At 42.0% G+C, this 25284-nt stretch overlaps 1 protein-coding gene across 6 annotated transcripts; it reads left to right on the top strand.

The window, feature by feature from the left end:
• The first annotated feature begins 1990 nt into the window (after positions 1-1990).
• On the top strand, positions 1991-24434 carry CCDC66 (coiled-coil domain containing 66). Of its 6 annotated transcripts, none has more exons than XM_071439753.1 (19): positions 1991-2138; positions 3102-3166; positions 3917-3939; positions 4798-5215; positions 6042-6177; positions 6348-6451; positions 7372-7490; positions 8244-8420; positions 9198-9329; positions 11334-11584; positions 11948-12032; positions 12824-12985; positions 14388-14535; positions 14964-15086; positions 16102-16580; positions 17548-17585; positions 17835-18091; positions 18998-19125; positions 24034-24434. In XM_071439753.1, the coding sequence occupies exons 1-19, from the start codon at positions 2128-2130 to the stop codon at positions 24112-24114; spliced, it is 2937 nt and encodes a 978-aa protein (XP_071295854.1). In that variant the 5' UTR covers positions 1991-2127; the 3' UTR covers positions 24115-24434. The 6 variants fall into 6 exon arrangements, with proteins under 6 accessions (XP_071295854.1, XP_071295850.1, XP_071295849.1 ...); XM_071439749.1 differs by having other exon boundaries at positions 2016-2138; positions 15027-15086; XM_071439748.1 differs by having other exon boundaries at positions 2016-2138; positions 15003-15086.
• The last annotated feature ends 850 nt before the right edge of the window (positions 24435-25284 follow it).

The raw sequence follows: 25284 nt of genomic DNA, 5'->3' as shown, positions 1-25284 counted from the left end.
TAAATGAAAGTTTCAAAGACTTCTTAGCTGATGTATAGAAAGTACCAAACAATAAGCTGCAAAGCAATATTTGGAGGGGAAAAAAATGTAGTAATTTTGTCTGATAAATTATAATTTTACAGAAATACAAGCAAAGAAGTTCAGAGATTTTGTGCACACAATAAACTCCACCTCAACTGTCTATTTCTCTATTATTGCTTAGTTTCCTCTGCAACCTCACAAGGGCAGCACTTCTCTTACATCAGCTGGAGAACACACCAGAGGATGTCTCCCTTTATCTCTGGTACCTTTGGCAAGACAAAGGTCTTGCCAACCACATTTAGATTTTCAGAAGCAACACTATTCCAGACAGATCTTGAGGTCTTAACCTCCTTTGAAATAACAGAATTCAGTAAGCATTTGGCCTTAAGCATAAGCCTAAATGCCATCTTGAATAGTAAAATAACTCAACGGGCTCCGAAGCATTTTATTGAATCTGACTATATTCTTTAACACAACCAAATCCTCCTTTGCAAAACGCAGATTCACTTATTTTGCAGATTGACGGGTCCCATTATTCCAGAAGGTGTACCCACACAACGGCAGCGCTCAATCTACGGCCCGGCAGCAGCGGGACGCAGAAACCGCCCCGGGACACGGCAGCGACGGGACGGGAGGGCTCCTACCGGGACACGGCTCCGCTGGGAGGTCCCTGGCCTCCGCTCCGGCCCCGGGCAGTGTCCCCATGGCAGTGCCCCCAGGGCAGTGCCCCCAGGCAGTGTCCCCAGGGCAGTGCCCCCCGGGCAGTGTCCCCATGGCAGTGTCCCCAGGGCAGTGTCCCCATGGCAGTGTTCCCATGGCAATGTCCCCATGGCAGTGCCCCCAGGGCAGTGTCCCCATGGCAGTGTCCCCATGGCAGTGCCCCCCCGGGCAGTGTCCCCATGGCAGTGTCCCCATGGCAGTGTCCCCATGGCAGTGTCCTCATGGCAGTGTCCCCAGGGCAGTGTCCCCATGGCAGTGTCCCCATGGCAATGTCCCCATGGCAGTGCCCCCATGGCAGTGCCCCCATGGCAGTGTCCCCATGGCAGTGCCCCCATGGTAGTGCCCCCCCGGGCAGTGTCCCCATGGCAGTGTCCCCAGGGCAGTGTCCCCATGGCAGTGTCCCCATGGCAGTGCCCCCAGGGCAGTGTCCCCATGGCAGTGTCCCCAGGGCAGTGTCCCCCCGGGCAGTGTCCCCATGGCAGTGTCCCCAGGGCAGTGCCCCCAGGGCAGTGTCCCCATGGCAGTGCCCCCCCGGGCAGTGTCCCCCGGGCAGTGTCCCCCGGGCAGTGTCCCCATGGCAATGTCCCCATGGCAGTGTCCCCCGGGCAGTGTCCCCATGGCACTGTCTCCCGGGCACTGTCCCGGCTCTCCCTGCTCGGCTGCCCCGGCTCTCCCTTCCCTGCCGCTCTCTCCTCTCCGGACGGGACCGTGCAGCCGCCGCTGCCCCCGCAGTGCCGGGACACCCGAGAGCGCCGTGCCGCCCTCAGCCTCCACCTTCAGCCTCTCGCCCCTCTCCTACCTTGTCCGCTTTGCCCAAACCACACCAGAAAATAAATCAATAAAGAAAATAATTGAAATGAAATTAAATTGAAATGAAATGAAATGAAATGAAATGAAATGAAATGAAAATGCGAGCGAGCAGCCGCCGCCCTCCCGCGCAGCGCGGCCGCTCCGGAGGCAGCGGCCGGCTCGGACTCTCCCCACACCGATCTCCTGTCTCCCCCCGCCCGCCCCTCGTTCCCCTGCTTTCCCTCCGTCCTCCGCAGCTGCTCGAGGCCGGGGATAATCGCCCGGCAATTGCTTCGCACCCTCGGCCGGGCTGCGAGACCCCATCCCCCGGGACAGGCAGGTGCAGGACCCATCCCCGGCGCTCCCTGGGGGTGTGCGGGACTCCATCGGACCCATCCCCGGCGCTCCGGGGCCCGGGCTGTGCGGGACTCCATCTCCCAGCGCTCCCGGCCGCGCCGCCCCGCAGTGCTGCGGGTGCCCATTGGTGGAGGCACCCCGCGGGCAGCCAATCCGCGCGCGGCTCCTTCAGCGGGGCGCGGAGCTGAGGGCGGGCGATGCTCGGGGCTCCGCGGAGCTCCGCGGCCGCCGGGCAGCGCCATGAACCTGGGGTAAGGAGAGAGCGGGGCCGGGCGGGACGGGATGCGCTCCCCGCGGGACGCGGCTGTTCGGGGAGTGACGGGCCCGGCCCGGCGGAACGCATCGGTTCCGCGCCGGGGCGCGCAGTGCCGCGCGGCCGAGGGAGCAGGAGCGATCTGCGGGACAGAGCTGGGGGCCAGCGACCCTTCCCGTGGGAGGGCCTCGGGACGGGCTCCGGGAGCGGTGCGGGGTGCGATGCCCGGGGAGCGGTGCGGGACGCGATGCCCGGGACAGCGTTCCGCGTTGTAGCGTTCCGCACTCCCGGCACAGAGCGGGCCGGGCCCCGCTCGCCGCAGTGCCCCGTGCTGAGGTGCCCCTCACAAAGCTGCGTGCGAGCTCGAACTGCGCTCGGTTTTCTCATTGTTAACGTTTTGTAATGCAATGTGAGGATAAAGCGGTATTTGGAGCGCTTATCGTCACGTTGGATTGTCCCAGCGCACGGAGTAAAGGAAGGCAGTTGGGCATGGACAGTGCCACGTTTTTCGCTGCTCCCAAACGCTTCTAACAGCGCTTGTTCCGCTTGGGAAGGTGAATTGTTGTGCATGGAAGCACAAGCAAAGGCTCTTTCCAGAATACAGCCCCGCTTTGTGATCAGCGCTGGCCTTCCGGGAGGCTTGGTTAGCGATTTGTGATTTATATTGTTGGATTATTAAATTCTTGAGGCATATTGCTCTGTGTAACGATACAGAGTGGCACCTTCAGTGTTAAAGATCTACTTTGCAGCAAGCAAAGTTGTAGTGTTTTCAGTATCAATAGAACTACACCTTCTTCAAGATATGTTGATTTCTTTGTTTTAAGTAACTTCTCAAAACATAGCTTGGGATGTGAAGGACCATCTGGAACAACAATAATTGTTCTTGTTATGAATGTTCAAATCTTACCATTATCAGATTACTTCATATTTCAGATTCCTCTCTCTCTCTCTCGTTTTGCAGCGATGGACTGAAACTCGAAACTGAAGTGCTGGATGGAAAGCCTAGGCTAATTTTAGCTTCTTCTGGTATTTTTTTAATTTAATCTTTAAAGCTTCTTGAAGTTAAACCTAATATCCAAGAGACATAAAGCGCAGCTTTCCTGAAATATTTTTGAGATTAGGAAGCATGTTTGTGCATTGTTATTTATAAGTCCTCTCTCTCACCAGCTCGATTCTCAACAGTAGGTTGATGATGAATTCTGAGTAGTCTGTGCACCAGGGAACAGCTGGCAGACAGTCTCCACTGCTTAGCTTGGCACTAAAATAACAAGTTAAGCGCTATTGTGTATCAACTGGCATAACTTGATGGTAATTTCTGTAACTTTATAGCAGGTTACTTGCCAGGATAAAAGAGGCTTAATAACACCTTAATTTACACAGCATGACATCATTGCAATCACGTTCTTAAAGCAGCTTCAGTATTTGTGGTAAACATTTTTAAATTTCAATAAGCAGTTTATTTAGGCCAAATCTCACTACTACCATCTGAGATAATTATTTTCCAGTGTAAGTGTTAATAAATTCTATTTCTGTGATTTGTCATACATATGTCTCTGCAATAAATTCCAGCCTTGTGATTTGCCAGACATACATTTCTGTACAAGTCTACTTTTCCTAACTGTTCTGCATAGTCAGGGCAGATGGTACAGGAAAAGTACTTTCCCCTTGATTTACAAAAATCAGATGAATATAATGTTTTACTAATTTCTCAAGATTGTTTTTCAGGGACAAGTTGTTATTATATACTTTGATATGTTTGTGTTTGTTTCCCAAAAGATAAATCAAAGCCTGCTATGAAGGTAAGTGTAAAATTTTTAGAACACACAAATTCACTATTTGTTAACAGAAACTTAGAGAAATTGAACTGTATAAATACTTGGAAACAATTATATTTATGAAAGAGAAATATAAGAGAAATGTCCTTATGAGTCTCTTTTAACTTGAGATATTTTGTTATTTCTCAGGTTTATAATAGCTGTTCAAAAGGATGAATTCAAAGTTTTGTGACTATTTTTACCTTTCAAAATGCATTAGTTTCCTTGGCCAAGAAGTTAGAGCAGCAGAGGGAATCATCTAAATCAGAACTTGCAGAGACCTTAAAGGGATTCTGGTAAAATAGAGATCTGAAGTGTGTTTAATTTCAAGTTTGATCATACAGGCTGTCTCTGAGTAAACTGCAGGGGGGTGGGTTTGGGAAAGATAAAAAGCAGGAAAAGGTCCCAATAGACAGGAAATAATTACAAGTTTGCACCAAGGACCTTGGAAAGAATAAAACTTAGTTCCAAGTGGCAGAATGAGGACTGAAATACTGCTGGCTGTGTGATGAAAATATGTACCTATGTGGAGCCAGGAAACACCTGTTCCCATTCAGAAACACCAAAGTAGAAATAATTCTTGTTAATTCTTTTAAATGTCATGCTACATAAAGTTATTATTCATACAGTTGTTTTGAAATACTCAAATTCAGGTGCTGTGTCCTCTTCCAAAGATTTCCTAATACTTGAGAAGATGTGTCATTAGCTCATACAGAGTTACTACTGATGGAACAGAAAAGAAAAATGACACTTATTTTCTTGCTTCAGTCTTGTTTTCATTTGTTACAAATACAATTTTTTTTTCCTTATTTAATAGATGGTGAAATCTTTTTGCTTTAACAGATGGGTAATAAAGCCAGAGCACCTAAACAGGCATTGAGAATAAAGCACACCGGACTCATCTTGAGGCCAACACAAAATGCTTGTATCCAGCAGGAAAATTTAACCAAGCCAAGGAGTGAATCAAGCTTATCAATGACAAAAGGTGAAAAACTGCAAGTCAATAAACACTCCTCACATGAAGCCACAACTAAAAGTTACTCTTCGATTTTCCAAAGAGATAAGACAAACAGATATCCTGATTCAGAGGATCCTAGTATTGTGAAAAAAACTAAACACAAACCTCATGCCCCACATGTATCAGCTGAAGACTTAAAAAGTTTGGTGTGTTTAACACAAGCACAGCTTCAACAGATCTTGATGATTGTTAAAGAAGGAAGAAGCATCTCTGAGACTAATAATGAAAAGCATGAGGAAATGGGTAAGATACCAGCCATTGGATGCATTTGTTCCATGGAAACAGAGCAAAATGGGAAAGTTTAACTTGGAGTTGATAATTTCAGGTTATTTGCACGTTGTAGAGATGTTACACTTAGTTGGATGGTCCCAGACAAAATACCATTTGCCATTATGAATGTGACATTGTTACTGTGAGAGCCAAGCATTTTCAGTAAAAAAGGTTGTTTGTTAGATTGCCAGTATTCTGAAGAGCAGACCAGCAAGAAACATTGTCACTGTTCCATGCAAAATAAAACCCATTTTACAGTGGGGGGAAAAACACAGAACTGCACTGTAGCACTGCCCAAGGAAAAGGGCCCTTCAGGCTTGTGAAGAGTTCAGGCCTTCCCCTCTGTGTCTCAAGAGCAGTTCTGCCATTTTCCTGTGGCCAGAGTTGGATTTGTGTCTCTTAGCCTAACTGGACTATTAGTGGTGAATAGTATTTTTCTTTTCCCCTCCCCAGTTCACACTCAGAAGTGTAAGAACTGTTGCTCATCCTCCTTTATTGCATCCTTCCTCCTGTTGGTGGATGTGTGCAGGGGGTCAGCTTTGGCACCAAGAAGAAGACATCCTGCAATTAATTAGAGTCCCAAACTCTGAGCCCTTTGCAAGAATAAGTCATTACTACATCCAGCATTTTAAAAGTACCCTGTGAAGGTACTTGCCTTAACTATATAAGCAGGGCTGAAACCACTTTTGTTAAATTGTGGGGAATCTGCAAGCTTTTGCTGCTCTCAGAGTATTTACTCAAAGCTGAAGCAAGCTTAGTGGCTGTATATACATTTTTATATATTTATGTTCTGCCACAGCTACTAATGAGGCATCAGAGGAAGATGTTACAGCACCACTCCAGAAAGATTGTGAAGTGTCCCCAGTCCCAGATGAAGCAAACTCTGATTCAGGCAGGAAACAAGAAGCACATCCACAGCCAGGACAGAATGTTATGTAGGTACATTTGTGTTACTGTGTACAAAAGCTGTGTCTCCAATAAAGGTTCATATCATATGTTCTTAATAACAAATATCTTTTATAAATACTAATTAAAAAGTTACCTCTAAAATTTTAACAGATCAGCTTTCTAGATAAAAATCTTCCCCCTCCTTCCTTTTCTCTAGAAAGGATTCATGGAAACCTGCTGACTTGTTTAGTACCTTGGGTGAAAGAGAAGGGGAGAAAGCCTTATTGGAACTTAAAAAGGCTCAATGGAAGAAGGAATTAGGTATTTATGATGTATAAAATACATTTTTGATATATCTTTTATTACACTCAGCATGCCAAGAAATTTGGTATTCCTTATGCCCTTTTAAATTTACCTAGATCAGTACAGTTGCTATAAATTGAAAAGTAAATAAGGCTCCAAGACAGGTTAAGATTCTTGAATCTCAAAAGTTTATCCAAAGATTATAAATTCTTGCAAGAAACACTTCTTTGCCAATTAAATATTATCTCAAATATATTGTTATGCTTTGTATTTTAGGTGCTACATGCCAGCAGTTTTGTCACATTCTGACAGTAATTGACAGCCATTATCATTAAAAAATTCATTTGGTTTTTAATGGGAACAGCATCTACAAGCATGACTGAGTGTATGAAATTGCAATTTGAAGTTGAGAGAGTTTCCAGTGCAGCCCCATCACCAATCAAGGGAACTCTCCAGAGGAAACAAAAACTGCTAAATACAGTAGTAAACTCTCTCTGACAAATTAAGCTTTTTATGATTCACATGGACAAGTGCTTTGTTTTGGTTTGAAATTGGATTTAGACCATTTGGTTTCAAGGTTTAATTCTGCATTGTCAGTAGCTTCCATTATGGCTCTGTTGATTTTAATAATACTACAGTAGCTCAAGACTGGTGTAACAAAACAGAGAGTTCATATACTTGGTTATTTGTTGGTTTTCCCTGGGAAATTGTTACTCCAGTGTTTTCTATCTCCCCAGAGAGACTCCCCACTCACCTCTGCATCGCTGGGCAGATGCCCACTGTGCTCTTAGGAGCAAGGTCCTGAGGGATTGGCCAGACTCTTGTGTCCATTTCACAGTCCAAGTGACAGGGAAGACATGCATTGCTTTTTTATTTTTTTTAGCTGTTAAATGTTTGCAACAGGAACTCTAGTAAGAGTTTGTTTTTGTTTGTTTAAGATGAACAGGTAGCGCTGAAGAAGAAGCTGAAAGAAACTTTGGAGGGAGAAGTGGGTTATTTCTGGGCAAAACTTGGCAGTAAGAAAACCCCTAAAGTGGAAACACCTGACCCAGACCAGGTAAGACTGTAAACAAAAGAGCACAGTTTGCACAGCACTGTTGCAGAACAGTGTAACTCCTAATTCATACAAGATTTTATTTCTGTACAAATTCTCTAGAATCCAATTCTCGTGCTGCTTTAAGCCTTCTCAGGGCATGAATTGCTGCAGCTCCCTGGTCCACACTTAGTTGTTGCTCCAGGTCATAACTTTTCAGCTTAAGATCTTTATAGCAGGAACAACCCTTTCCTGTCCCTCCATTTAGATTCCTAACTAAAAAGTATAAATCTTTTCTTGTTCTTTTTGGGGGAATAGTCTCAAATTTGATTCCTGGCTATATAGTTACATACATTGTTCATGAGCTCTCACATATATTTGCTTGCTTACATAATTAGCACAGCCAGTATGACATCTAGCTTTTTAAAAAGGTGTCATTCTGAAACCAGTGTGTTAGATAAATGCATTATACTCTCAAGAGACTTCTCCAGTGAAAATTATTGCTCTTAAACAGAAGTTAGGGTTGTATCTGCTATCATTTCTTTCAACAAAAGCAACTTGCATTTTTTTTGTTGCACATTCAGCATTCCTAGCAAAGTTTTCACTCTGTCCTATAAGAATTTGTTTCAGTCTACATAATTGATAAATAGTGGATAAATAATGCTTAGTTACAGATTTGGGCTGAGGTTTTATTGAACAACAGCTTCTAGAAGTATAATTTTGTTAACAAACAAAAAAAGGTGAACTAAAGTCTTCAAATGGTCCCTTTGTTTGCAGACAGTACTTGCAGCTGACTCAGTCCATGGCACTGAGGAGAGCTCTGCCTGTACAGCTGCTTTAGCCACAGAGGCTGATGGAGTTGCACTGAATGTTCCAAGAGCTCCAGCTGGGCAGACTTCTGAGTCCAGTCCTTCTGACTTCCCAGCTGGCAGTTGTGCAGCATTGCCTTTCAGGGTAAGATCTTTAATGTATGCAGGGTATTTTTACATATTTATTAACAACAAATGTTTGTCTCAATAAGTTCTTTTAAAACAGAAGATTTCCTTAGACCTTTTTGCTGTGTATAAATAACTTTTTCTGAATGAATGTTTACCAAAATATCAATGCTTTGGAGACAGCACTTCCAGGCTGATGTGAAGAACAGTACTAGAGGTGTGACATGCAGTATTAATTAGTTTTTAAGTATGTGCAGAAGAAACAGAGAAGTGGGAACTGATATAAAATAAATTATATTGATGGCAGAAGGTTCAAGAAGTAGGTCTTAAATTATGGCTTGTAGGCAGTGATTGAAGAGAGGTTTTGTTAGATGGCATTGGAAGTTTTCAGTGCCATTGGAGCTTATTAAATAGTACAGAGTACCCTTAAGCAGAAACAGAAGAATGAAGATGGCAGCTCCTTAATTTCAGACAGATCACTGCTAATTAGATTGTGGTGCTGAATTTGCCTGGAACACAGACTGAGCAGTGAACCACAGGAAGAAAAAGGAATTTCTGTTCATGATACAAATAAGTAGGGTTTTCTGGAGTTCAAGTTAGAGTAATATTCAGAATTCATCTTTCTATTAGTAGTCAGGTACTTGCTACAGTTACAAAGTTACATCCTCTTACTGTGCTAGAGAAAGGCTCAGTTTTGCTCACCCGCTGAAGGCAGAGCTTTCTGCCAAGTCCTCATTATGTGGCTAGAGAAGATACTTCATTTTTGGTAGAAGAACTAGCAGTTATCTTATTTCAGGAAGCTGTGCCACAGGAGCGACCTTTTAGTGCTCTGAAACATGAGCAACAGAAGAAGTGGCTTGAAGAGTTGGACAAGCAGAAGGAAGAAGCTAAACTACGAAAATTAGAAGAAAAACTTAATTTATCAAAGGTATCTGTGGTTTAAAGAAGTCTTTCTCTATTTTTGTTTTAAGAAATAATAAATTAAATTAGTGAAGTGGCAAAAAAGATGAAATTTTGTGCAGCATGTCTAGGTTTTCACCATAAGAATACACTTACTGAACACTGAGCCAGTGGCTGGTCACTGTTTCAGTGTCTGGTTTGTTAGAGTTGCTACAGGGATGGAGACAGTGGCAGCATCACCAACAATCAAGGAGAAGATAAAACCCTCTTTCACTATATTTGAAGTGAGAGAGAATCAGGCATTAGTTTATTTTCTGGCCAGGATGTGCCAAGGAAAATGTTCCAAACACACATTTTTGCAGGATTTTCCCCAAACTTTATACAGTCAAAACCCATAGAGACACACTGTTTTTAAGTTAATTCGGGTAGAGTGGAGCAAACCCCAATATTCAGTTTCCCACTGGATCCTAATCTGTTTGCCTCCAGTATTAATTAGATTTTCATTCCTACCAGATGTCTCCAATTCTACCAAAGGCAGCATCTGAGAGTAAATGTTTTTTAGATGGCCACTAATGTTTTGTTGATGTTCCCTTGATGGCCTTTTATCTTTCTGGGTATCTTTGAGCTACTCCTATCTGATGCTATGTTCAGCCCATCTCCTTTACAGTAATGCCACATCTCCTAAAAATGTCCAAAAAATTCCTTTCCCCAAGGCCAAGTCAAGCCTAACTAGAGAGGCAAAAGAAAAATTTACAAGTTCTATTTTTTCAAACAGTAGTAGTTTCTTTCTCTTTTCCACCATGCATAGAAGCACTTGGGTTTGCAAGGTGGTGTAGAGATCATGGCTAAACACTTGGGAAAAAGAAAATTTGTGCAGACTACAGGAGGTGAGAAAAGATAAACTGAGTACAATGTGTCACAGTGACAGCAAAATCCTGTTCCTAGAAATATTTTTTTAAATACAGGCATGCAGCTATAAAAAAGTTTAAAAGTAAGCACTTTTCCAGAGAGTATGAAAGAAAATAGCCTTACCTTTCTTTGCTCCCCAAAGCCAGCCTTGCTGCCAGGGTGGTTACAGACCTGCACACAGCACAATTCTTGTCTTTTCCCAAGTTGCTGAGGGGATCAGGCTTCCTTTGTAAACCGAGTTTTTAACTGTGAACAGAAAACAGCTGGGCTATGTTCCTTCATTAGCTGCCTTGTTAATTGGGTGGGTGTGCTGTGGAAGGAGGGCTGCAGGCACCAGGGTGTCACCCTTTCCTTTTTGCCATGAAAATGCAGTAGTAAGATGTTTGTGCTGACCAGGTGTTAGTGTTCAGGAACACATAATCACAGAATGATTACATGCAGGTGCTTTTATTGAAGAGCTCTGGGGGTCAGGGGTACAGACACAAATCTGACTCCAGCATGGGTTTGGGATGAGCACATTTTTATACCCTGATCATTATATAACTACATATTAATTATTAAACTTACATTGTTCTATTGTATACATTGATTTCATCCAAGCATGGATTCTTGTAATTTCCATCAAACCCCCCAAATATTGTTTCTCATGATTCCTGTTAAACTTAAACAATAATTATATCCAATTACCAAACAATCATCACATTTAACAATCATCATTTATCATGCAACAATCATATCATTTATCATAGTCATTAAATGATTGTACCGGTGCAGTTTCACATGATCCAGTAAAGCCTCATTTAACATTTTCCCAGGGCCTACCAAGCCCAACCCTTCTTTCCAACTCCCCTGAATAGCCCATGATTTTAGAAACATTTTATCCCTATGCTATCACAGGTATGGATCAGCATTATAATCTGTGATTTGACTTGCATTTTAATTGTCTTCTCACTTAAGGAATTAACTGCTCTCTGCATTATAGCTTTTCAAATGTTCCTGGTGTACGAAATGTGTATTGTCTGTTTTATTAACCACACTTTACACTTTATAGACACAGTGTAACTGAAAGCTTTCTCTTTTTTTTCTTTTATTTTTTTGTTGTTGCTGCTTGATACTTATTTAGGCAGAAGAGCATGACAGATGGGAAATGCATTTTGATTCTTTTAAGAAGCACTTCAATGCTAATGCACAACACCCCTTAAATGGGATGCACAGAAAGCCTGAAAGTCTTTCCTTGTCACCAGACCCCAAGGACCCGACTGCTTTCATTCACCCTCTGTCCCCTGCAGCTTTAGGCAACCTCATGCCCTTACAGATGGGAACTGCAGAGAAAGCTGCTAAAAATGGTGCTTTGGAACAAAGTCAGAGAGTCAGGTGAGTGAGCTTTGTAAGGGTTATTATTTTCCCAGCCAGTACATTTATTCTGGTACCTCCCCAGAAAAAAAAAAAAAATAAAATCCTTTACATTCATTTGACTTTTGTTTTTGTTTCAAATACCTGTTGTTTCACTGTTGAAAGACATAAGTGCTGCCAGTGTTTACTAATGAAATTTACTGCAAATAACCTTATGTTGTTCCTTAATGAAAAGGAGTTCCTAATCTGTGAATTAATTTATATATTAACTTATAATTAACAGAATAACCTCAATATGACAATGCAACCTAACTGATTCTAATTAAGGAAGGCTTAAGGATTATTTTGCCATGATCAGAGCCACTGACATGTCCCTCTGTTCAGCTTCCTGCGTTCCATGACGGCGCTGCTGGACCCCGCGCAGGTTGAGGAGAGGGACAGGAGGCGGCAGAAGCAGTTGGAACACCAGGTACACTCGGGTGTTAAAGCCTCACACTTGTTAATAACAGAGGGGATGAAAGGTAATGTCTCATGAATAAAGCATGGGATTTAGTACCAGAACCTGGGGAGGCACTTGACTTTTACACTTCAGATGACATGTGCATTGTTTGGCAGTATTTCCTTCAGTCAGACTCTACAATTCTCTTTCAATATTTGCACAAGATTATTGCACTGCTGTTACTGAATTCCTGCCTCAAAAAAGGTACAGTTCAGTCCTTAGAGTTCTAGCAGGTTTGTGTGCATTTTTCTTCAGTCTGCACTGTTATAAGGAGGAGAAATCTGATATTTACAGATTCCCACTCCATGAACCTTTAGTTTTTTATCTACTTCACTAACATTTACCTAACCTCTGTGGCACCCTAACAATGTGTGTCTCTAGCACGGTGTGAAAAAGTCTCAATATAAATGTAGAGACTGTTCTGATCACACTGTTATTCTGCTGGATCAAACTCCTGGATTACCAGGAGCTTTTTAACCGATAAGGTGAAAATCAGACCTTCATCTCTTTACAAGAAAAAAAAAGTATTTTCTAAAACATAAAAAGCTCCTTTTTTCTATCTGAGTATTTCAGACTGCTCAATTGGGCTGGTGGTTTTCCAGAAACAAAACCAGGAGTGTTTGAAATAAATTATCTCCAGGTTTTTTTTTCAGTCGTCACAAACCCAATCCTACACATATACAAAAATACATTCATAAATACCTTACAATATGTTAATGTTGTATCTTTTACTTTGTCCTTTTTTTTCCTGATCCTGCCAGAAAGCAATAATGGCTCAGGTGGAAGAAAAACGGAAGCAGAAACAACTGGAGGAAGAGCAGAGAAAATGGGAAGAGCAACAGGAAGAGCTGCGCCTGGCACGAGAGAAAGCACAACTGCAGAAACAGTTTGAAGAAGAAATGCTGAAACAAAAACAAAAGGAGGTGGGCCTTGGATTATTTTAGTGCAGATAGTCAGTGATAACATTGAATTTTGAGGAAAACAGTTCTTGTTCCTCACTTGCAAAATTTTGCTCATCATTTTGAAAATGAAAACTATCCAAAATATAGAGTTTCTTAATAAATATACAACACCATACAAGAATAAGGCCAGATTCTTTTTTTGAACAAGGGCCTTTTCAGAAGAGAAATTATAAGAACTGGCAAAACCAGAAATGTGGTTGTAAATAGTGCAGAAACATCCATTTTAAAATGCAAATTTAAAATTAAAAAATACCTTAAAGTATGTGGTCCAGTCCTTGTTATTGGTAACTTGATGCTTTTAAGGTGCTTCAGTACCATGAAGTTAATCCAAGTGAATGTGCTTTCAGTCTGAATTAAAGACTTCTTAGGATGTAGTTTGGAAAAGACAATTTAAAAGTCATTCAGGTTCTCCATCTTTCCCCTGCATAGCTGTTGCTGAGCTTTACACAGTGCTTTCATATTAACCAAAGGCAGGTTTTTACCTTTGGTAAATACAGATTTTGCATTTCTATCTGTCCTTTAACCCCTGTGGAAGGTTAAACACTTGGTCTGATGTTTCATTCATTCTTTTGGAGCAGCAGAGCTATTACTGTTTGCTTCCTCTTTGGAACAGTAGCAGATTCCATGGTGTATAAGACAAGGTGATTCCAGAAACATTCTTCTCCAGAGCCTGCAGAAATGTGGATTGCTGATTGCTCTGCATTTTCTGGAAGGAATTGTGTGGCATCTGCCTGTAGATGCTTGAACAGACTGGTTCAACATGGGCAAGTCATCCTCTGTAATTGCTCAGCTCCTTTGGGGTGACAGCACCAGCTCTTTCCAACTGCAAATGCAGGAGGGAGTGGGATCAGCTGCTAATAACAGTTGGGAAATGAGATTTTCCCTGGCCCAGTCTCCTCCTGCACCTTGAACCCACTGAGTCAGGGAACTGTAACCCCCTGACATTTGCTGGGGAGCTTTTACTGTCTCCTTCCTGTGCAAGTAGGCATAAGATGGGGTTTTATTTGGGCTTATTTACTTTTATTTGGGCTGCTTTCATTTCATTAAAGCACATGTTACAGGAAGTCACAGATGGCTGACATCAGATGGCATCTAGAAAAAGAGGAATTTATTAGAAGGGAAATAAATGCTCATTTTTTAATGCTAAGACTGAAGATCTTTCGTTAGTACAGCAGAGGTTCTGAACTTAGAATCACAGAAATTATAGGTTACATACTGTACTTAACTAGTTTTAGTTTTGAGAAAAATATTTTCTCTAAATAAAAATACATATAAACCTTGAGGATTATATGGTCATTAAATAATCCAATTGATTTTATTCTCAAATAATCACATATTTACCTTATTTCTTTTTTTATGAAAGGAACTCGCAACTCTTAAAGCCAAAGAGCTTTATCAGACAATGGAGAAAGCTCAGGAATTAGCCCAGGGATCAAAACAAGACCAGCACATTCCAGCCCTGGCTCAGAAGGCACATGACATTTCAGAACTTCAGAACAGTCTTGGTGGTGGCAAGTATAAATCTCACACTCAGTTTCCCTGTTCCTTTGGTGGTTAAAAGTGAGTTGTTTCTGGGATTGGGGTGGTTTCTTTTGGTTTTTGTTTCCCTGTCTGAATTTGGGTCACAAACCAAATTTAATTACCATTTATTTACCTTTCAAACAAATCTAAGTGTTAACTCCTATGAGGAATATTGTGTTTTAGTAAGTTTCAAATACTATATTGCATAAAGGAAGAAATGCAGAGCTGTTGGCAGGAATGCACAGGAATATTCAGACCTGTGTGCTGTCAGATTTCCAGTGGAAAAGGGAGAGCATTGGCATTTGGACCACAGTTCTCAGTATTGCATTGAGCTCTAAACCACAACAGCCTGGTAATTCTGTAGCATAGTTTAAATTGAACACAGGTTACTAAATGGAACAACTCTACCCCTTTTCAGGTGATACAGAGTTTGACAACTGTAATTCTGGCATTTCAGCACAAAGTCCTGATTTCCCTGCAGGTGTGGAGAGCCCCCCTGAGCTGCAGGGCTCCCCTCGGAAGGACACGGCGGTGCAGACAGGTACAGAGCCCACAGCTCACTTACTCTGGCACCTCCACACTGGCAGGGGGGGCTTGTTTGGCAAACTGAGCCACATCATTGGCACTCCCAGGGAATAAAGCTAGAAAGAAATACTTGCACTGACACAGTCATGTTAGTCTGTCACAGTGTACTACTTTATTCCTCTATTTATCACTATTTAAAATAAATGACATTTCTGGATAGTTGTTACTTACGGGTTGTTAGAATTTGTGGTGAGGAGCCAATCACCAAGCGAGTCCCAGTGAGCTGTCATTTATCAATTACAGAGCAGGCGATAACGGGCGAATCGCAGCTCTGGTGCAGCCGGGCAGCCTCCAGTGCCCCAGCGGCTCACGCCCGCCCGGCCGTTCAGCCTCTCTGATCCACCATGGCTCTGCATTTTCCTGTGTTCTCTGTGTCTGCGCCCATAGGTGCTAGGGGGTCTTTTCTGCCTTTGGGTGGTCGTTTGGAGGAAGGCTCCTGTCCTCTCTCTCAGCGTTTTGATGACCCTGCAATAGCCTTTACCATATGTAGGCGTGTGGCTGCATGTAGTTACATATTGCACATTCAGCTTTTCAGCATATTGGCTTCTGACATATTGTGGTTTAAGCCTTGTGACATTTTGCAATATATTAGCCCATTATATTTATCTTGTGGTTTTTCATCGGCTTCTCCTTTTGATGAACAAACTTGAGAAATTAACCCTTTACACTGGTGACAAATCCCATAGTCTGGAATGCTGTGTCAACTTAGGGTCACAAGCCACATAGGTCTAAAATTTTAAGGTAACTTGATTTGGTTCTCCAGTCTTTTGTGTTTTATCCCTTCCTCAATGAGTTTGCTTCTACAGGTCCTATCTTTCTTCCACAGAAAAAAAGAATAAAAAAGCATTATAAAACTGTAGCAACCATTTTTTAAATAAAATAAGTAGTGGTAGATTGATACATATACAAAAGTCAATCAAGTAATTTGAATAGCTCAGACTTGGAGTTAAAATACAATGGTTTTTTTTTAGATTGCTTTAATACTTCAGCATACACAGAGTCAGCTGAGGAAAGACCTGCATGTTGTGAATCGCCTGATATTTCCATAGAATATAAAGAAATGTCTAACAGCAAAAAATACCAGAAGGAAATGCATTATATGGATAAAAATAAACTTCCAGGAAAAGGGACTGGTGGCATTTACAGTGATCTATATGAGCAGTATGCAAGAAAAGAAAGGCACATTAAATCTTCGGAAAAATACAGCAAAAGACCCGACTGGAACATAAACAAGCCTGGGAAAAGATACATTCCAGCCTCAGAAAGGTACCCCAAAGCTCTGCAGAAACAGAGGGAGGAGAACAAGGTGCGCCGGCAAATGGAGCTGCTGCAGCTGCTGGAAAGGAACAGCCCCGGGCGGCTGAGTGCCAGAAGGGGAGGGCACTCAGCCAGCTCTGCCTCACCCCGGGAAGAAACAGCTGGGAGGAGGAAGGGCCACAGAGGCAGAAAGGTGGGTCACTGTCTGCCCTTTGTCACTGTCTGAAAACAATGATGTGTTTTAAAAACTCTTGTTCCCCACAGTTTTACCTGGGTGGGAGTTCAGTTATGTAACTGGAGCAGTGAAATTCTCCTATTGCTCATCCTTAGGTCAGCACTGTGTTGTTCATCGGGAGCAGAAGAACAGACTCAGATTTTGTGACTGAGTTTTTACTGGCATTTCAGTCTTCCAAAGTGTTGATTCCTTTTCATTTGCTGACTAACACCGATTCATGATGTAAACAGAGGTTAAATGCAAGCAGTGTGCAGGACACAGTGACATCACTGACTTGCTCCTTTTTGTCCAGTCATTGTGTTGTGCTGACAGGTGAGGTTCAGCAGCACCTGCTCAGGAAAACAATGTTTTATTTCTGCAAAGAATATGGATTACTGAGGATACCACAGAAATGCATCCTTCTTAGTGGAGTCATTCTCCATTTGCAGTAAGTGTTAGATCAGTAGAGCTTGTGGCTGGAAAAAAGTCTTTTGAAGAAAATACTATCAAATATATTTTTAGCTTCTCTCTTGCCCTCTCTCTATATCCATAACTTGTTCACTCTGTATGCATAAACACCTCACTCTCTCACACATTCAAATAACAGAATTCTGGACCTTTCCCTTAATATCTTGGATTGAACCTTTCAGGTTTATAAATTCCTATGTTCCAAGGACAGGAGAATAGACATAGTATTTTTGATAGTGCTTAGAGCTTCTAAATTCAGAAAATTGGAGCAAGTCCTCCTGTAATTTGTTGATTTATTTCATGGGCACTACAAGTCTCTTAAATGTAAATCTTTGATAAATGCCTTTCTCCTGAACCCAGGTCAAACAAGTCCTTTTGGAATTTCAGAACAAACTTTCTCTGAAAAAATCAAAGCTTTTAATATAAAAACCACAGAGACTTTTTGGTTTTATTTTTAACTTTTTTGGTTTTCTCCTAGGAAGAAAAATATCATAAGAATCACTTGAATGAAGAAAGGTAGGTCAATACTTTGCATTATTACTGAAATGCATGTGCTTTTCTTTCCTGATTTTTTTAAAAGAATTTAGATACATCTAATTGTGTACTATTAAAGATACACAAGACCATACAGATTGCAGGTATAAAAGCAGAATAAATAAACAAAAATCTTGTCCTTCAAAGATTCTTATAGTCTCTGTTATTTGAGAAAATCACATTACTGAAGTACTGTTTGAGCTTTTTTCTAACTTCGGTTGTTCCACACAGGTCGGAATCACCACCCGTTCCAGCAGTGAGGAACCGATTACTCCAAGGCCAGCAGAGGCAGATGCAGGCTCCTCCTGTGCCGGTGATCGAGCAGCTGGGGGGCAGAGAGCTGGACGCGCGGGCAGCCTCGCAGCGGAGCAGCCCCGCCGCCGCCAGCCCGCCCTGGGCGCGCTTCGTGCCCTACGTGCGCACCCGGGAGGTTTTCTGCCTGCCCCCGGAGGCACCGCCCAGCCGGCCCTCGACTCACCGCACCCACGGTACGACAGCACCAGGGAGGGCAGAAACCTCACCTGCAGGGCTGCTGCTTTAGGCAGCCTCGAGCTGCTTTTTACTGCACTGTGCAGGAGCCTCTCTGTGTCACAGCAGTGCACAGAAAGGCTCTGCAACCAAATCATATTCGCTATATTTGCCCAATTATCCCATCATCAAAAAAAAACAAACAATATTAAAGATAGCAGCAATTTCAATTGAATAGCTTAAAATATATAAAATCGGATACACTCGAAATATTGACAATATAATTTGGTTAAAATAAGGGATAATTTGGCTCCAATAATAGCGCATAAGCAAAAATAACCAGGCAGGGTAGGGAGTGCAGGGTCCTTGGACCCCACCACCTCACGGAGGAGCTCACCAAGTGAAGACTCCCCCTTTGTGCCCTGTGTCACTGCCATCTCCTCCCATTTTTGATTCATCACCCTTCTACCTCTGCCCTCATCACCACCTTTACTGCACATGCTCCACCACTCTTAGGTGGTCACACCACTCTTTGGGGGCTATCACTGATGAAGGCCTCTCCTCTTCCTCGATGTCCTTTAATTCACCTTTGGGTTACAAATGCCCACCAAGCTAGCATAATGTAAGCCAAAACTAACATAACATAATATTATATTTAAGCATCAAAGCAATAAATCAGCAAAGCAACAAATATGTTATTGATTTTTTGTTTGTTTACCTTTCATGAAGTATGACTGCACTTTCTTCCTTACTGTATCAAGATTGGAGTTTAGGAATCTAAGTGTTGTTGGATTTAAAAATAGATATTATAATCTCAATAGCAACCAACCCCTGATTTTCATAAACTTTCAAAATCTGCTGCTTCAAAATTAACAGAAAATTAATAAAGTGTTTTATTAACTGATTTGATGTATATTTACTTTTAGATTCTTACCAAATGCCACAACAGATTTTTAGCTCAGATCATGTTAGAGATCCTCTTCTGAATCCTGATGCAGTTACAATCAGAGAGAGACAACAAGAAATTCTCAAAGGATTGTCAAAATTACGACAGGTAAGCAGAAATTTATTGGCTAACTGTGCATGTGTATGTGTGTGTATATATACTGAAGTAAAAATCATCACATCATTATCTTTAATTCTATTTCCATCATTTGATTTATTTTTTGGGCCCTGTCCTCTACTTTTGTTCCATTTTACTAATTTTGTTTTTCACCTGTTGCTTCCATCTTTGGACAGTCCTTAGAGAGAGAATATGGACCCCTTAGTCCTTAAATCAGCTATGAAACAGTGAAGTGCCTGAGCAAACTTGAAACCAAGAGAAATTACTTTGTTTGGTGTCCAGGTTTCTATGGTTAGGGTTGTTTATAGAGAATGTATCAGTTTCAGAAGAACAGAGTTTTAACACAACACTAGAACCTTGTTAATGAGGTTTCCCCTCTGCTGTTTCCAGGTCAGGACAGAACAGTGGGGTTGGTGGGGTGGTCTCGTGTCAGGCCTGGAAAAATACTGAATTTGCAAATTGAAGTATGAACACTTAAAAAATCCTTCCAAGACTGCTGCTACTTGTTAACATGTAAAAAGCAAACTCAATATTTGTCAACCAGCCAGGTTTTCTGAAAAGCAAATGAAAATGAGCTTGAAGGCACAGACACAGGAGCTCCTGAGCTAAGGCTGTGTGTGTTGGTGTGCATTGCTCTCTCTGTAGTCAGGCACTGGCCATGGTTATCAGAGCATTGGATACTGCACCTGTTGGCAGCAAGGTGTGGCCATGGCCTCTGAAGCCACAGGTCTGGACATGCCCTTGAGCAATTCTCTTCTATGCTTCCAAGTGGCCTGACAGACCTGCAAGATAAAAAACTATTTACTTCAGCCTTGCCTTTTCATTGTGAAGAACCTGAAAATCAACATATACCAGTATCTTCCTTTGCTTTTGAATGGGTCCAAACTAAATGTACCTTATTGCTAGCAACAGGATTTTTCTCTGCCTTCAGAGAGGAAAATTTCATGAATAATCAAAGGGAAGAAAATCTGACAGTGAAGCACAACAAAATTAACAGTAGTTGAGGCTATTGATTACCTCTTGTGCTTTAGAAAGACAGAAGCAGTGCCATGTACACTGTGAGAAACAAATCCCACTCTTAAATTTTTAAGAGTTTCAATAAACAATAATAAGGGATCATTATAAAGCAAAAGTTACCTGCCTGGGTGCATGGCAAAGCTAGTGGCACACCCACTTCCTCAGCTCACAGTCTTTTATACTGTTGCAGTTGCATTACTTCCTCAAATGCCTGCAAATTTAACTTGAGCTCATTGACTACAATCTTGCTTCAGATTTTTGCAGTGTTTGCACAATTCAGTAGTTGCAGATGTCAGCAGTCTAGGGTGGTTTTGGAGGCCATTTTTAGGCTTGGTAGTTTTCCTTTTAGGGTCTTTGCTCTCCACTTTATGCTATCTTAGATGTACATTTTGCAATAGCCAGCGTATCTTAAAATGCATCTTTCACAAGCCCACTTACATCTTGTGAATGCCTTGCTTTCCCTGTTACACTGCCCACAAATGATTACAAATCATTTAAAATCATTAAAAAGCAGTTTAAAACTTTCAATAATTATTTGCAAACAATTACAATCTAATAATTAAAGCAAATAAATTGTAGCAAAAGCCAACTACTACAGAGCCATTTATAACATACCCACAGTGCTTCAGCAGTAGGTAAACTCCTTGTGCAAAAAAAGGCTCATGACTCTCCCCAGGTCAGTAAGAAAAGTTGTGACCCAAGAACACTGAAAGGCTGCCAGTTTCTAACAGCTTCTACACTGGTTTCACTGGATCTGGTCTTCCCCACTGCTCATTAACATCCTTGTTAAACATCTACAGCTTTGAAGCATTTTGGCTTCTGATCCAAAGGAATCTACTCCACAGCAGGGACTGCAAAGTAAAGACACCTTTACTGGTGCCAGGGGCATGAGGGGTCAGCACACCCATCTGCACATCCCAACATTGCCCATTTCACACCAGCTTTTATAGAAATCTGACACCAATCCCTGCCACTTACTTATCTTGGAGTCCCAGATCTGGGGGGCTGGGGCCTTACATAACCTGTGGTTTTCTTATCTTCAGCTTACAAATGCAACACTCCATTCCAATCTAACTCACACAAATAACTACATCTTCCTTTGCTACACAGAGACCTTCATGTTAGACTTATGGGCCACCTCTACCTATTTCACTGATTACACTCTAGTTCCATATCTGCTCTAGCAGAACCTATGACTTTGCATCTTCAGTTTTCTGCTGCCACTTTGGGAGTTTTCCACTGGTTATCACTGTTAGCAGTTGTGGTGAGGAACCAATCACCGACAAGTGAATCCAAATGAAATGTAACTTCCTCGAGGTCTTACAATAGCCTTTACCATAGATAGGCACATAGCTACATATAGTTACACATTTGCTTAGTTAGCCTTTCAAGATATTAGCTTCTGACAGTTGTGGTTTAGGCCTCATGACAGTTATTTTGCAATATTTTAGCCCGTTATATTCATCTTGCAACATATCAGCTGGCTACATCTATCCTTGTGGATTTTCTATTATTGGCTTTTCTCCTTTTTATCGTCTTCTTAGCAACCTGATGAACAAACTAAGGCATGAGCTCATTACAATCACTTTCAGCTGGTCAGGGCTAGGTCCCTGTTTGGGAAGCTGTTGCAGTTATCACTCCCAGCACAGGGTAGATCCCTCTTGGGATGCAGTCACAGTTTGCAGTAACCCCTCAGCCCCTCACCTTGCTGAGACAAGTCCATGTTCTGTATTTCACTTCACTTACCAATGGCATTTTGTTGAAGAGTGAAGCCAGATTCAAGGTACAGCTTGATCCCTGTGCTTGCTGAGGCTACAAAAACCCTGGTTATGTAAACAGGTTAAAGTTGGCAACTCAGAGAAGCCACGTGAACTTACAGTCAATTTTGCAGTGGCTAAAAAGTAACAGGTTAGTCTTTCAGTAGATCTTGGTTCTGCAAGAGAGTTCATTTGAAACACGTGGAGTTCCTTTTTAAATACCCTGGCAGCTGCAGAAGGCATTTAAGACATGAGCTGTTCCATTGCAGTATACCTTGTATACCAAAGTATTGCACTCCTCCTGATGTACAGATGACACCTGTTTTGCTTCAGTTATTTCACTTAGAAAGTATGAATGGTGCAGGATTTTGTCTGAAACACAAAAAGCTGAGTTTTCTGTTTCAGAAGATTGTCTAGTCTTGCTCTTCTGCATTTATATATACATATATATAGAGTGGATTGATAGTTTCAGAGTACATACATACCTACCTATATTTACAACATATTTAGGCATTGTTTTGTTTGGGGGAATTCACATAATCACATAATTTCAACCAGTCTTTACTCTTTGAACTCCACGCTGGGCTGGTGCAGAGCCCAGGGGGAGTGGCTGACCCAGGGAAGAGGAGGGAGGCTGAGTCTGTCACTGCATTTGCTACAGGACAGCAAATCTCTTCCTGTGTCTCAGCAGCTGTAGGAGCTAGCAACAGACTCTCTTTCCTCACTGAGCAAGTGGATAAAAGTCAGTGGATAAGCTGAGCAAAGAGAATTATTTGTGAAAAAGAAGGGACAAAGTTTAAGAAAGAGGACTCACCCCCAGGTCAGTAGTACCCAGAGCACCCATTGTTCCTGAGGCAGCAGCACCGCCAAGGGCTGCAGGTGACAATGGCTGGGTGGGGACACTCCCACGGCTCTCTGGGGAGGCATTTCCCATTGCTGAGCCCCTGTCCAGTACCTGAGCAACCCTTGTGACACACACTCAGCTGCCAGCTTTCAGGGGTACGTGTTCCTCAACTCTTGGTCCATCTAGGGCAGTTTATTTTATAACTTAGTTTTGTAACATGCTTCTAAATGCAAAAAAATGCTCTGCAAAAATACTAATTATTGACACAGAGATTGAAAACACTGACCCATTAATAGAAATAAGCAGATCCTGTTGATTAATTAGAAAGCAATTCATCAAGTGATTGAAAGTAGGCAGCCAGGCAGCTGCTGCCTTAGAAGAAGCCAAAGTGAAGTCTTGCAGGCTGCTTTGCTGACTTTCCTCTGGTGCCACCAGGAATCTGTGCCTGAATTGCTGTAGGAGCTGCTGCCTTGCATTAGGTCTGGAGTGAGCTGTGCCAGCAGCCTGTAACTCTTTGAGAAAGGCCTTGTAACTCCTGAGAAAAATAATTACCTTTTCATTTTTAAAAAACAAACTTCTATGGTATCAAATTATTTCTGACAAGTCTAAAATAGATGGAGAGCAAGGGGCCAGATGTATCAATATATATGATCCTGTTAATTACAGTAAAAAAAATTTTAAAAAATTTAATTTATTCACATACTTGTCATAGTTCTATCATGTATGACTTGATAGACAGGGATACATTTCCAGGAGTTTTTTGGTGACAGGTTTTCTCTATCATCAGTACTTACCAGAACCATTGACACAGCAGGAACCTTGAACCTTCTGACAGTTTTCTGAGTCTCCTGAAATGTCAGACACTGGTCTGGTTCCAGTGGCCCTGCTGCCCTTGCTCTGAAGGGAATTGTTTGTGTTTAGGCTAAAAGCCAGTGCCCATCAGGGTTTTGGGTTCTGCTTCATTCAGGAATTCACTGCAATACTGCAAATGCAGAGACAGTGCACAAGGGGATGAGAAAGTTGCATTTCATACCATGGAAAAGTCCCTTTCTTCCTCTGTGTGGTCATCCCTGGAAACTGGCCTGGCTTCCACTCCAGTCACACATCCAAGGCTGCTGTAGAAGGTCCCTCTTCCCTGAGGCTTTACTGTTTTTTCTGAAGTTGGGTACTTAAAAAACATTGGGCCTTAACAAGGAAATTGTTTTTAACTATGAAACAATGATGCTACATTGCTTCAGGCTGTGTGAGAGGACAGAACATTCACATTTGTATTTGTTTCAGGGCCTCCTGCAGAAGCAGAAGGAGTTGGAGAACACTCTGATTCCCATTGTAGCTCAAGAGAACTTCATGCCACCGTTTTGAGAGGTGCATATGAATGTTCTGAACCCTTAAAGTGGAAATGCACAGCACTTTGCTACTGTAATTAATTACAAACCACCTCTAGCTTTTTTATGAAAATTAAATTATGAGAATTTTGATAGACTACAGGGTCATGTTACATTTTATATTGAAGATAATTTAGACTCATCATGGTTTGTCTCTTTAGAATGGTTTTCATGCTACTTGAATACAAGTGTCAATTTAATATAAACCACCAAAAACATGGAAGTAAACTTGCATGGGCTTTTGTAGAACTCAGTGTGTGAATTTTGATAAATAAAAAAATTGAGATGTATTCTGAATGGCTTTAGTTATCTCTGTTGGTATTTTTAGCTACACAAAACTGCCTGTGTTTCAATATTAAGCCACCTTTCAGCATAATACCGTGAATATCAACTCAAGTACTCACTCCCAAATTCTAAGACCACAGCTCATTACACAATCTGGTACAATTCATTGATAAAAGGGAGTTCTTTTTTCAGAAAAATTACTTGCCATGCTTGGGGGGAGGGTGAGAAGCTTTACACTAGTCTGGTACCCGTTCTTAACTTGAATAAATCAATCCACTCTCTATAGAGGGCAAGAATCAACTTCAGGCAAAAGTCTATGGGTTTTGCTTGTTTTTTAAAAACTGCCCTTTTTAACCAATAATTTTGTCCCAATTAATTTTGTGGATTTAGAGTTCTGTAGTTTCAAACACTCACCTGGTACCAAACAGCACATCCCAGAGAAAAGCACTAAAATCAAATTACAGACAGGAAGTCCCCCAAACACAGGACTTTGGGCAACCTGAGGATGAGCATGAAAAGCCAGGAGTCCCAGGCAAGTGAGCAATGCAGCCACTCCACAGCTGCTGCCTCTGCCAGCCTGGGGCAGAACAAAGGGAGAGAATCGCTGAGGGGAAAGGCTGGAAACGCAGCAGATGTGGAATTGAACAGACAGGATAAGGGAACAGACAAAACTGGACTTACCCCAGTGCTCCTTCACAAAATAAAACCAAATTTAAAAAACAAAGCCTGAGAGCCCCAGGAATCATTAAGCTGAAGTGGGAGAGCATTGAGGTTTTTCTGCTGCATTACATGAAGGTTTGTCCTCCTCTCATTACAGTAATCACAGTGGCCAGGTAAAAGCTGGGAGGACCCTGTGGTGCTG

This window comes from Agelaius tricolor, unplaced genomic scaffold (assembly GCF_023055355.1).
Source record: "Agelaius tricolor isolate 1412-34295 unplaced genomic scaffold, bAgeTri1.0.p SCAF_14, whole genome shotgun sequence".
In the NCBI taxonomy this organism is placed as follows: Eukaryota; Metazoa; Chordata; class Aves; order Passeriformes; family Icteridae; genus Agelaius; species Agelaius tricolor.
This window is presented reverse-complemented; position numbering and strand designations above follow the sequence as displayed.